We start from the raw sequence: 13,815 nt of genomic DNA on the forward strand, positions 1-13,815 counted from the left end.
TCCTCCGACGAGAGAGATGTAATTTTTCAACAACATTTCTTGATCAACCGCGTTCGACGGTGTCTGCATTTTAATCGGATTCAAATTGAACAGTCAATCTATCGATATTCGTAATTTAACTTATGAATTTGTTATTTTTTTGTAAATAGAAGTTATTTGGGTCGAAAAAAAATTCACGAGAAAAATATCAAACCGGTGGGAATTCAACGCGCAGAGAATCTCGTCGAATTGTTTTATTATTTTGTACGGGGCCTTCGAGAGGTAACCACGCTATAGACGTCTCAGAATTTCTCGCTGGATCGTTCGCGGGAAGGGAAAAAGCTCGAGCTATTTTCAATCGGGATCGGCGATATCGAAGCGAAATCCTGATGCGAGGGATGCCAAGGATCAAAAGGGGAGTCGCGCTTGCACGGCCAGCATTTCCCCCTTTGAGCTGTCGCGAATGTTTTCTCTGACTCGGAACTCACTTGCCTCTCCGATGGAACGCGCTCGTGAGGGCGAACCGATGGCTTTCCAGGGGAAAATTATTCGTTAAACCGGTCGAAAATATGCCAGTAAATCATTTCGACTTTCCTAGATGATGGTATAACGCAGGTTGAATTGTTTAAAGGTATTAAAAGCTCATTTATTAGTAGACATTAGAATTTTATGCATTTATAGAATAACTGATCGGCTATGACTCAACACAGTAGATATATTTAATGTTTACATAAGTTTAATATATTTTAATACAATTTCTGTTTCATTTTAAATATAATTATTCTTAATTAAACCTAGTACTCTTAATACATTAAAACAAATTTCTTTCTATCGTAGTATCTGTAAATTAGTCTTTAAATATTGATATTTGCATAAATATCCGCAGTCAATTTATTACCTCGAAATTCCCAGAACGAACAACGGCTGACTAATATTGCACACATACTACTGAGTACACCATATTAGATCACTTAAAGTGTTCAATAAGTCGTCAAACTTTTTTGCAACTTTTTATTCATAATCACGTTTTTGTATATGCATATATTCTTATTTTAATTTATCGAGACATCAATCAGATAACAAAATTTTTTGCAAAAATTCAAGTTTCTGAATAAAATCGGAGTAATCTTCCTCGCAAATACCTAGTGGATCTTCAACTAAATCGTAATTTTCCTTCAAAAATGCTTTATTTCTACCGAAGAATTTCCTCTGTTTATCTTACTCTCTCCTCTATTTGCAGTGTCTACAGTGAACCTCTGCCTTGCCAAATTTTTTTTAAATCTACCACTTGAATCTCCCCACCGAAGCAAACAAATTAAAAAAAAAACAGAAAAAAGTAGATGCACGTCAAGAAAATGGTCTCCAAAAGTGACCCCAGAGACCTTCCAAAAACTTGTTCCACGGTTCCATTTAGTCGAACCAACAAGACGGACCTTCATTCCGTAGTGGTTATATCCAGCGCGGTTCGCGACAGTATCTCGGCGCATCCTACACCGCAAACCGCTTTCAATCAGTGATATCGTTCGAGGAAGGATGGTTTTACAGGGGAAATAGGGGGTGGAAAAATCTGGAAAGAACGCCGTATCAGATGGAAAGACAAGGCTAGCGTTTCCCTTTTCCAAGCGTGCCGCGCTCGATTCCATCGGAGTTTTCATCCGGCTGCAGGATCGAGGGCATATCGAGAACAGATCATCGATTGTATCGAGATGAAAGCGAATGAATAGTCACCCCACCCCCTTTCGCCTCGCGGGAACGATGTGCTGCCGTGCTTGTACCACGCCGTGAAAAATTATAGGTTCGAGAAAACGTTCCTACCGGCGCACCTGATACACGTTGAATAGCGAACAAGCCGTCGTCGCGTTTCCCCTGCGGAATTTTCCGGGCTCTTTGATAGTCGTACACTTGTTTCGTGTCGGTGCCACCTTTGTTCAGCGAAAGTAAGACGATAGATCGTTCCTGTTCGCGATATACAGGGTATCTCAGGTAACTCGATCACCTCGAATAATAACTTAACTTATTTTTTCATTTTATGAAAATTTTGAGGCGTGGAAGTTAAATGGCATCAAAGGCTATATCTTATAAGGTACGTGCTTTTTTGTGGGTGGAGGCACTGATCACCTTGATTTTTTTTTAACGGAATGACATTTTTTGTACCGTTGATCGATAGAGTATAAAATTCTGAGGGAAACTGTGGTGACCTTCATATGTCCTAAACCTAATAGTTAACGAAATCTTTGTACTCGTTAATTTTCGATCAATATTCTTTTGTTTAGTGAAAGAAAAAATGACAGAAATCGTTTTAGATTCACAGTGGAATAGTTCCCTTTCGAGACACTAATATCGTCCCATGGTTTTGACGATCTGTGTACCGGAACTTTCTGAGATCCGTCGACATTTCACCGCATGTCGCTTCGAGGCTTTCGCGTTTCCACTAAATCATCCGCGAAAACTGTCTTCCCTTTGTGGTTCTCCCCTTGTGGGTGAGCTTTCAATCGTGAATTCATTATGATTCCGATTTGTCTGGGGTCAACATGATCAGTGTGCAACAAACAACATTCTTAAAATTAGCTGGTTCAATATATATATATATTTTTTCGAGTACAAAATAACAAGATACTACATATATATCAGTCTCACAATTTTGAAATACCGATTGAAAGATCTGGGTGTTAAAGGGTTAAGGAAGTCAGGGTTCAAAGGTCACTGTAAAGTCACTTAATATGGCTAAGTGTCGCTACCGAACGCTATCATCCTCGATTGCTTCCATCTCAAAGAGGTCGAAACTCCAGCCAGCGACCCCATACGCTCGTTTTTTCCGCCATCTTTCATATCCTCAGCCAACGATCGTTTCGTCCCACGAGTCCTTCGGGGCCTCGTCCTGAAAATTGAAAGGCCACCACCGTTGAAACAAACCCGAAGTGGAGGGGTGGTGGGTTGACGGTGGTGGCTCGTGAAAGTATAACGAAATAATACAGAGAGAGGACGCTCCTCTCGTTCAGGAGAGACGCTTCTCCGGCTGATTCATCGCGAAATTGAGAAAATGCTTAGCGTGGAGCGTGCTCGTTGAAGCTCCACGGCATTAAGGGGAAGCGGATGCAAATCCGGCCGACTCGCGAAATATTTGTTTCGCTGACTGGCGTCGAGCACTTCCATCAAACTTTATGCTCCTCTCTCCGACCGTTTCGCGTGTACCTAATAATCATACTGATAAACAGAAAAGAACAAGGTACATATATCAAGCCCGCCATACTCGGATTTTCCTCTAACGAACAGATTGATTATAAAAGTAGGAGCAGAACTTATTAAAAATAGGAAACGCTGGTGCATAATGTGCATATTATACATATATTGCTTTATAGTAATATGTAAGTTATAATAATATAAGGAAATAATATTTCACTTTCGAGAACTGTTCGTGCCACTAAATAAAACCACCCTCAAATTTCCAAGTCTTATACATTGTGATTTCCTGTACTTGGAGAATAAATGAAAAATTTCAGCTCGATGCAGAGAAATTTCGTGTGTATTTCGTGAACAACCAGGCCGTAGCACGCGAATTAACCAGATATAACCGAGCCGGAGAGGGGAACAATGAGAACATGATAAATGGAGATTGAAGGGACAGGGACAGTTGTCTGTCTTGGCTCGTCTTTAGTCACCGCTTCTGGCGTTATTACGAGCCATTATGAGCTTCAAAGCTGGAATATGGAGCAAGTTACTATATATACGGGAGGCGTCCTCATTGTTTCGAGCGTCGCTTTAAAATAATTGCTAAGCGTCCATTGTCCACGCAACAATCGCGCCGACGTTCTCGTATCCATTACATTCGTAGCGGCGCCCGGTGTTGTCCTCCGTTAAATCTTCTCCCGTTGAATCGAAAATGAAACAACTGGCGTTATCTTTTCTTGGCGGAGACTGAGGGGAAATTGTATTCTCGTTTCTTCCGAGGCGAGGACGTGACAATTATGGATAATAAATAGCCGGATGAATGTTGGAAATGTAATCGAGAACGTTGAAATCACGGTAATGTTTCGATAATGGATCACGATTCTGGACCGTGAATGATAGATGTTAAACGAGTTAAGCGCTTAATGATCTTGCTCGTTAAAAGGTGGGAATATTAATGACTATGTAGCTGTGAAGTACTCCATTGATCTAATAAGAGTTTCCTAATTTGTTCCTTTCGACATTTTTTAATATTATTTTCTTCAGAGTTTTACGGAGGGTGTAACTGAGGTATGATCGAGTAGGAGGTGGATTCTACGGGAAAACATAAGTCGAAAATATAATGGGTGAAACGAACAAAAAAAGTCTTAAATAAAAATACACTAGTTTCTTAGAGCACGTCAGTAACAGTAAGAAATTAACAAGGTAAGAAGTTCAATGAAGACCGCGTATCGGCGGGATATCAGATTTCCGCTGACAAAAGGCGTTCCACCACCGGCGAAACGGGCGTGTTCCGTTCGCTTGCCACGGGGACCATTACATGTTTGTGCCACTTTAATCGAACCACCGGGGCGGGTCTGGATTTTCCGGAAAATTAGAGATACGGTTCACACCGCGAAAATACCTCACGTGTGACTCGTATCACCGTGGTGGGTCCCCGAACGATCGGTTGGGGGGGGGGAGGGAGATGTGCTCGATGAAATCGTTAAGAGCCACTGCCCAGTTAAAATCGTGTGCACCGTTGCGAACAATTCCCCCGGTTTTCAATTTATACACACGGTTCGAGCACCAATTGAAAATCATCGAACGAACAGGAATAGAGTTTTAAGGCTCAAAATAGTCGGAAATTTTATTGAACCAAGCAACGTAGAATTTTTCGTGGCACTATTATTGTCGTCGGAAACGTGTACTTCGAAATTCCACCGGCAAAAGTCGAATAGAACGTCGCGAAAAAAGCTCGTAGGCGAGGTATGGCGTTGGAAACGGACGTGAAAACTCCGGGAAAGCTGGTCCCGTGCAGGGCTTTGGTTCAGTCGGATAACCGTAACCCGTTGCGACGACACCACCGCAGTCGCATGAATTTCTGAGGGTCACAGGGGACGGAATTCCGGAGAAAGTGCCGGTCCTGTCCCCTGCCCTCGGAAGATATTATTAAACAATTAATTAAAATGGTCACTACACACCCACCGGTACTCCCTACGACCGTCGTCGAAAGTCCATCGAGCGCCGTTCGTGAATCATTTATCCTGAGACGCTTGGAAACTCTTCGTAAGTCAGATTGAGTTTTATTTTTAAATAAACAGAAGGAATTGATAATGTTAAGTTGCTGTGTGATTCGTGACTTCGGAAAGTAAAACCTTTTTCGAAAGAAAGTAGTAACCGACAATAGTTGTATCGTTAAATTGTTTATTTAAGCATAGAATTACAGATACTACGGGCGTATAGAATATTGCAAATAAAAGCCAGATGAAACGACGTCTTTCGGGAACGATTGAATTTTCCTACAATTTCCGAGCCAGCCCTTAATAGACTCATTTGTATTAATTGATTCAGTGCAATGCAAGCGAAAACTGTTTAAGCTTGGAATTCATGTTCCGACGTTCGCGAAGTTCTGGAAGGTTGTTGAAGGGAAGAAAATTGTTCGATCGTGACGTTGAAAAGAAAATCGCAGTAAAAACCGTGAGAGATTTTAGTGGCCACGTTGGCTGGGGGCCGGGAAGAAAAATGAAACCACAGCCCCCGGTTTCCCGCGAACGTCTGCAAAATTCACTGGCTTGCTAAAAGGGCCGTCGTGTAAGTCTCTCCTCCGGCTCGTGAGGCAGAATTAACCTTTAATTGAACCCCTTCTATCGGGCTTTAAAATCGACGACTTCGCGCGCAGCACTTTCGTAATCGTAGACATTTTAAATCAGAGATCGAGTACATATATGGCTCGTGTACATTTCTCGGGTGATGCACATTCATTGCCAAGCGAATTTTTCCACTTTATTCAGCGACACGTTGCAAATTGAACATTACTTCCCCGCTGTCACTATGACCGGGCACTATTAAAAAAATTTAATTTTGCCAACGAGATAACTCTAACAAGATTTTTTTGTCTTTATGATCCGATGGTTGATGAACAATTAACTAGATTTTTTCAGAGCTCACTCTTCATTGTATCTGAAAAAATTTCATGCCCATAATTAATGTTTCTATATTTATTTGATAATGACTTTCAAAATGTAGACAATCACTTGGTGTTTCAGCCCCATTTTCTTAGTGATAAATCTTTCCTACGGTTCGCTGCACAGTTAATTGTCCCTGACCCTAATAATACAACCCTCTCTAATCTTGGATTCAACAAAAACTGTCCCTGTTGTTTCCCCTTTAAAGTTACGAAACTTTGTGACTACCCTTCCTACCCTCGTAGACATTCCTTTGCGCCAGCCTCTCTGCTCTTGTAAACGCTCTCGACTCAAGAATAGAATTTAAATACCTTAAACAATTATCAGCCCAAATAGTACTCGAATTTCATTCCACCTGTAGTAGGTACGTCCAGATATAACTTTGACTGTCACGTCACGCAAATATGGATAACACATACATTCCAAAGAAGCTGAATTAATATCACAGTATAATTTCAAACGAGGCTTCACAGCTGTTGATTAAACGAGTACTCGACGTGTCTGACCACGTACGGCCTTTTCCACTGTGACAGTCAGTAATTCCTCTTGTGCCGTCCCCAGTTTATATTTTATTATTTGTTTATTATTCCCGTTTTAAAATAGTTTTCATTATTTAGTAAACGTATAATACTTCCATTATTATTTGTTATATGACTAAATGATTATGCCTCATTATATAAATAAGCGAAAGTAGAAGTTTAAAATAATAACTACCCAAAATCCTCTGTCCCACCTGTACATCTTCCTTAAAACTTCCGAACAATAGCGATACAAAGACCCAGTCTGTAACTATAACAGTTTCCGTAATGGTAACACCTTTACGTAAGTCACGGGAATACCCCGTAGAATTCTATGAACCGTGTTTGGTGCCAGGCGAATTTCCCTCTCGACGCCCTCTAGCACACATTCGCGAAAGAACCAAGCCAGTAATACGAATTCTCAGTCATAATGAAACCGTCTGATCAAACATCGCTCCTTTTCTCGTTCCAGGCAACGAACTGATCTGCGACTGCAAGCTGGCATGGATCTGGGGTCTGAGGAACGAGACGAAGAACAGGGAGCTGCGGGAGGCCCTGCGGAAGCTCACTTGCTTCCTGGAGAGCAATAACGCATCGCAGAAGATCAACAACGCGGACCTCGAATGGAACCAGGCTCTCGAGATTGCACGAAATCCAAGTGGGTTGCTCTGCTTACACGTTACTTCCCCACTTCTCCCTGCGTTCGTCCTGTCTCCTTCGCGTCCCGTTTCCGTTAAACTTTCTTACCCCATTGTTACGGGAGTCCGATGCTCGGGATTTTCCGTGTCACCTAACGGCCCATACTCTTTCGCGAATAACACACGCAGAACCGCCGTTCGCTGTACGGTGCTTCTGGTTGGCGAAGCTAAAAAAATAATAAAAAGAATCCGTGACAGTGTTCTGTACAAGCTGGACCACGAAACAAAATATCTGGAAAAAAAGGTTCTTAAAAATTTGGTACGATCATCTTGAAGCTCTCCTTGAATCGTTTCATACTAGCCAAAAATTTTCCGATCGACCAGGTAACGCTGGAATGATCTAAGATGATCACGTTTCGTGGTCCATTCTGTATATCGGACAGATTCTTGCGGAATCCTTTTCAGCTCGTTCTATCAACCACCATCCCCTAAATAACTTCATCTTCCATCATCGGTAAGCGCTGATACAGATACGGTTCGTTTTCATGCGTCCAGTTGGTTCATTGATTCATCAACTTTTCTACATTTTTGCTTCATCTTCCAATATCACGAATATCGAAAGGCCAATCGGTTTCCATTCGGGTAATTGCGAATTACAATTCCTCGACTGAGGATTATTGTGTGTGAAAAAAAATTGCGTTTTCCGTGAAAAAAGTTTTCTATGCGTAGCACTCGTTTATCGTGCCTGGGCCCCGGTGTACTATTTCCCATCACGGGCAGGAATTTGATTTAAAGAACAATTTAATAGTAACGCGCGAACAACCCCTGCTCCCGTTAACGAATTTCTTTCAATCGGAACAAATCCCCCGGAAATATTAGCCTTCTGTAACTACGAATGCGTATACACGTAAACCAACCATCAGTCCATTAAATTCGATTTTCCATTTGTACCTGTGGTTTCACCGACGAGCCATTTACTACTATTACCGCGGCAGATATAAAACTTTCAATCATATAAATCAATGGTTTTTAATTTCATTGTGCCCAAGTTCGAATATCGTTCCATTAAATCGCCCCCGTTGTTATTTATACCACTCGGAGTGACGGTGACCGGCCATACGGTACCATTATTCCGTGAAAATAAAAACTCGATTAAAATTTTATTAAAACCGGATCCTTGTAACGGCCGTTTCTGCTGTACGCAAACCGTGTACACCAGCACGGAGTGTATAAAAAATGTGGAACAACGGATTTTTTTGTTACAACGTTTCCTGTCCTGAATTTTGAATACAATGGGCTAGACTGTCTGACCATTATCGACCATTTCTACTTGCGCCATACTCTGAGAGCATCAGAATGTTATTTGTTACCCATCGATCATAATACTTTCTCTCGGATCAAACGAATTTAGGTATTTGTTCCTTTTAGAAGACGATCGTTAAAATATTATATAGGGTGATGCAAAAGAAAATTCATAACTTCTAGGGTAGATACCTTCTTGCTTCGGGGAGCTATCGTACCGTATGGAAACAATGGATTATCTTATCATTGTTTCTTTCTCTGATTACAGAAGGTTTTTTACAATCTTTATTAGTTCCTTCTTGCAATTTTCTTCATTGTCTCCACACGGTACCGATAGCTCCCGAACCAAGAAAGTCATTCGCTTTAACCGAAACAAAAAATTGTTTACAACTTTGAAAACATTAATCGTTTGACCCATGTCTATTAGGACCTTTTTCATTATTTAACGAGTACTATCTACTATAGAACTTATGAACCCCTTTTTTGTATCACCCCATATATCCATAAAAACGACGATTTCGTATCGTATAATTTAATACAATAATCTTAATGTAATCTAACAATCGTTCAAGACACGAATTACGTTACAACGGAAATGGATAGAGAATAGTATTTGAGAGGAAACAGGAAGCTTTTTTTACCGATTGAATATTTACATTCTTTCCGACGATCGAATCTTCCTTAGAACGGAATTTCCGTTTTATTCGATAATGAAATTCGTCCCGTGGAGCAAAAGCAACAATCCCCCGGGAATGGATTTTCGGCGCCTGTTGGATATGCATTTTTGTTCGAGTTTCCGGTTCTATGCTATTACAGAGGAATACCTCGCCATGAACTTCCGAGGCGGGAACATCGAGGACGCGGGCGCTTACCTGGACGACGAATACAAGAGCGAAGATGGATACGAGGATTCCTCCTTGAATTCCGATTTCCAGCCGAAGGTGAGAATCCTATATTTCTCGCTATATTTTTCTTTTCCCTATCCTAGATCAGCTCCAGTTTCGATCCCGTCGCCACTTAGAACCTTATACGGAATTAAACTGTAACAGCAAGAAGAGAGAAAAGAAATAAATACAATATACAGGGTGACTCAATAAAAAGTACTATTTGAAATAACTCGTTACTTATTGGTTGTATAGAAAAAACATTTGAATAAATTATGTAGCATTTTAATGGACGCATCGGATACATACACTTTGATTTTTTTATATTTTTTAGTTTTTTTCAAGGTCAATGCTTATTCTTAATACTATCATGCTATAGGTCATTGAATTCGTCCTGCTATAGGCAACGATGTGGTATTAAAAAAAAGATGCATTGACTTTGAAAAAACTCAAGGTCATCTTGTATCTCAAAAAAAATTACATTAGATAGTAGTTGTTTTAAGCAATTATTTTAGATAGTAGTTGTTATTGACTCACTCTGTGTATGTACTATTCCCTGCATTGTTCCACGCGAACAACGGCGCTAAAAAATTTAAATGACACGGGATACGATCGCAAAAAGATTCGAAATACGAGGCTGGAATATCTTATCGACGTGACTCGACCGACGCCATTGGTAATTCTCGCGTCGTGTCTGGAATTTCGTAGGAATATATTTTATTTAAACGGACGACCGTGTAGATAAGCTCGGTGATGTAGCCGTGATGATTTTTCGGAAATGAAAAAAATTCGAGAGACAATTTAAGGAGAAACTCGTTTCGGCTGACTGTCAAAGGGTTTAAAGGTAGTTGTGTTTTTTTCAACGAAGATGTATGGGAACGCCATAGAGCTCGTAACTGCCGCGAATTTAACAACGTATCGGGTAAATTTGTTTAACACCGTCCTCCCCCACCCACTCCCCACCAACGCGAGATTTCCATTTTTATACACAATTAACGCGACGGCCGGACCGGACGGTTTGCTTTTTTTCAATTATGCCCGGGATAAAGCGTCCGCCGTAACTCAAACCCTTCGCGGGCCATTTTCGTCGTTTTGACAAGTGCAAAATCGATTTCGAAAAAACGTCCCTGATAGTTTACTGTTTTTTTTTTCGTACCGCCGTGGGAAATGATTTATGGCTCAGAAGCAGAGGGTTCCCGAGATATTGTAAATAATAAAAAAAATTTTTCTCGCCCGTTTCGTTCGAGGGAAAAAAAGTGTCGTCGATTTTGCGGGAATTTTATTTCTTTGTTTTTATGAAACACACCGAAGTTTTAAAGGATATTTTCATAAAATTCGCAGGATTTACACCGGGATAAAAGGATCCAGATGTACAATATTTCGTTTGTTTTATTAAAATTACTTGTGTTCGAAGTGTAATTGGTCCGTCTGATACGGAATCAAAGCGTGCTCGATACATAATAATTCTGTTTGAAGCACCGACTCGTGACCGAACGCTTTGACGGGTAAATATATACACTCTCCATGGCCTCGAACAAACAATTCGGCTTCATTGTGGCCGAACACACGGCCCGATATTGTCAAATAACGTTCCTCGATCATCGAGTGTCCACTCGGAACATCTAAACGCGATTGCATAGCCCAAACTATGGACACGCTCAGGCATTTGAAGCAGGCGCGAAATACAGGGAGATAACAATTTCACCAAAGCTCAACAAGACTTTTGTAGTAATCTTCATCGAACATTCGTCAAATTGTTGACATGCTGAGCAATTTTTAACAGGGGAAAAATTTATTAAAAAATCATTGCAGAATTTTATCAAGACAATTGGAAAATTAACATAGAGTTTCATGAAAACTTAACATAGAATGACACATGATAATAATAATTAAAAATACCTGTAAATGCATCAAATGCCAACAAAATTTTCCATGCCACCTCTGGGTCATAGGTTCGCCATGCCCAGTGTCTTTGACTTCCAGAACCTAACCCAGACGATCGATCACAATTAACCGGGTCGTTTCCCGTTCGCTCTGTCGCAGGTCCAGGTGATAGAGGGCAAGTCGATGCAGGTGAAGATTCTGTTCGACCTGAAAATGGAGGAACTTCCGTGCCCGGAGCCCTCGAGGGAGGATCTAATGGCCTCCGAGCAGCCGTCGAGTCGCCACGAGAACGCTCCCGTGGGATCCGGTTCCAGCTGGTTCTCATCCTCCGCGATCTCCATCCACATGGAACTGTCCGTTCTCGTGTACTGGTCGGTGCTGTTGCTGTCGGTCCTATTCACGTAGAAGCGGCTACGCGCGCTTGACGACCCGCTAAGCAGATCAGAAGGATGGCCCGTGGACGAGGACGAGGACGGTTCTCGGTATCCCGAAACGCGTGCATAATCGAGCCCGGACCGATGTGTGGACGTGTGCGCGTGTGTGTATGTGTATCGTTGCGTGTTTCCTCAGCCGAGAGAATCGACGATCGATCAGCCAGGACGATATTTCGACGCGCTTTCGGGCGTCCTCGAGCGATGAAAAAAAAAAACTACTTCGAGACTCATCGTTGTCTTCTATCTTCGTTCCTTCGTTCACCCAAGGAGAACCTTGCGCAAGAATCCCTCGACTGGATCGCGAAAACGATCGAATTCGCGTATCGTTCGAAACCACTGACCGAGGAGTCGTCCAGTAACCATTTCGATCGGAAGTGGGCAAGTTTTTATCATCCAAGAGGTAGGCAAGGTGAGTCTCATCCTGGATTCCACTGGGGAAAACTCGATGGGGGAGGCGACGAGTCGAAATAAATCGATTCTTTCTCTCTCCCTCTCTCATTCGCGACGAGGACACTTCGCAGTGTGCTTGAACGTCCAAGGCTCGACGGATCCAACGAGCCTCCGTGTGATCGAAGGAACAAGCACACGCTGAGGGGATCGCAGCCGATTGCGCGCACGCCATGGATCTGGAAGAAGAAAAGATTCGAACGGATATCGGGCCCGTGTTCTACCCGCAGAAGTGGCACTCTGAATACCTTTGAACGGATACGTCGATTCTCTTTTTCTAATATCGGATCGTTATCGCTGAACGTTTATAGGATGCTTACATCCGGTATCCAAGATGGCGGGACTTTTTATTCTGGAGTTTGTATTACCGAATTTTTGAGCTGACTTTTCTTCCCCTTCCCCCCTGCCCCGTCCCATCTTTTTTGTCGATATACAGGGTGTTCCAAAAAATATAGTCCCATCTTTTTGAGATTCCCTGCATATACTATATATATATACATACAATAATGTTTCTTAATCGATTTTTTCCCCGTGATGGGCTTTAGTTCGGTTGACGGGGACTCAGTCAAGGATGGATAATCAAATCGTCTCCGTTTCGAGCTTCGTTCACGCCCGAACGTGACGGCTTTTTTTTATGAATCGCGCTGCATGTGTATGTATACACACAAACAGATGGTTTTTCCACGAGTTTTCGTGGCAATTTCTCGTCGTGTATCCGATCCTCCGGAGGCTGTCGTTCCCCGTCGAAACAAGTTCTCGCCGATCGGGGAACGACGAAGAGTGGGACGGAAAAGTTGGTCGGGAGACGATCTCCCGCGCGAGATTTAGTCAATTCCCCGTGCAATCACGAGCCGGTTTTATCGGCGAGGTGATCGTCGTAGTACCTACTCGGTCGTCCAGCGGAGAAAAGTTCTGAAGTCTGAAACGCTCCCCCAAAAAAAAAAAAAGAAAGAAAGAAAGAAATCCTCTCGATCGCCAAGTAGCTCTAGCCATGACACAGCCAGACACTTTGTACAAATTATTATTATTACTATGTATAGAGATCGCGTGCGCGTCTCGCCGCGATATGATATTATGATAAATTGTTGTTGTAATACTGTTACTGTAGGTGCGTACGTGTAATAGGTACGCGTTTAGATGGAGGCCGTTTGTGTTCATTACTTAATATCGTTCATTCACTGATAAAACCTGTATTCTTCTCTTTTGAATTTAATCAACTACTATTTTCCAATTTTTCAAACTGAAATCTATACGCCATAAAAGGGTCTATATATTAAAAAATATAATTTACATGTGCCAAATATTTATTAATATTATCATCACTTAAACTTCGACTTTAATCGATACAAAATCTTTAAAGCGTTAACTCATTGCTACGTTAACCCTACGTTCCATTTCAATTCTATCGATTCATTCATTTCGAGTTCTCCGTTCGGAATTTCTTATTTCACAAAGAATCCTATAAAATATTTGCCACCCTGTCAGAAATTCGTAGTATATGGCGAAAGTCTAGACAAGTGGGACGTGCACGCGTAATGTGATTCACGGTATAGGGTAGTTGTATTCGAGAGGTCAAGACGAGTTTGCTTCGACTACCAGGCCACCGAGGATCGTTC

At 41.8% G+C, this 13,815-nt stretch overlaps 1 protein-coding gene across 1 annotated transcript in view; it reads left to right on the forward strand.

Annotated features, from left to right (window-relative positions):
* The window catches only part of LOC107191747 (connectin-like), a 100,717-nt gene extending 88,994 nt beyond the window's left edge, over positions 1–11,723 (forward strand). Inside the window, exons 3-5 of the mRNA XM_015580849.1 lie at positions 7,083–7,268; positions 9,367–9,491; positions 11,478–11,723. Coding sequence (XP_015436335.1) covers positions 7,083–7,268; positions 9,367–9,491; positions 11,478–11,723 — 557 coding nt within the window. The remainder of the gene's footprint in view (positions 1–7,082; positions 7,269–9,366; positions 9,492–11,477) is intronic.
* The last annotated feature ends 2,092 nt before the right edge of the window (positions 11,724–13,815 follow it).

The sequence above is a fragment of the Dufourea novaeangliae genome, unplaced genomic scaffold (assembly GCF_001272555.1).
Source record: "Dufourea novaeangliae isolate 0120121106 unplaced genomic scaffold, ASM127255v1 scaffold228, whole genome shotgun sequence".
NCBI classification, from domain to species: Eukaryota; Metazoa; Arthropoda; class Insecta; order Hymenoptera; family Halictidae; genus Dufourea; species Dufourea novaeangliae.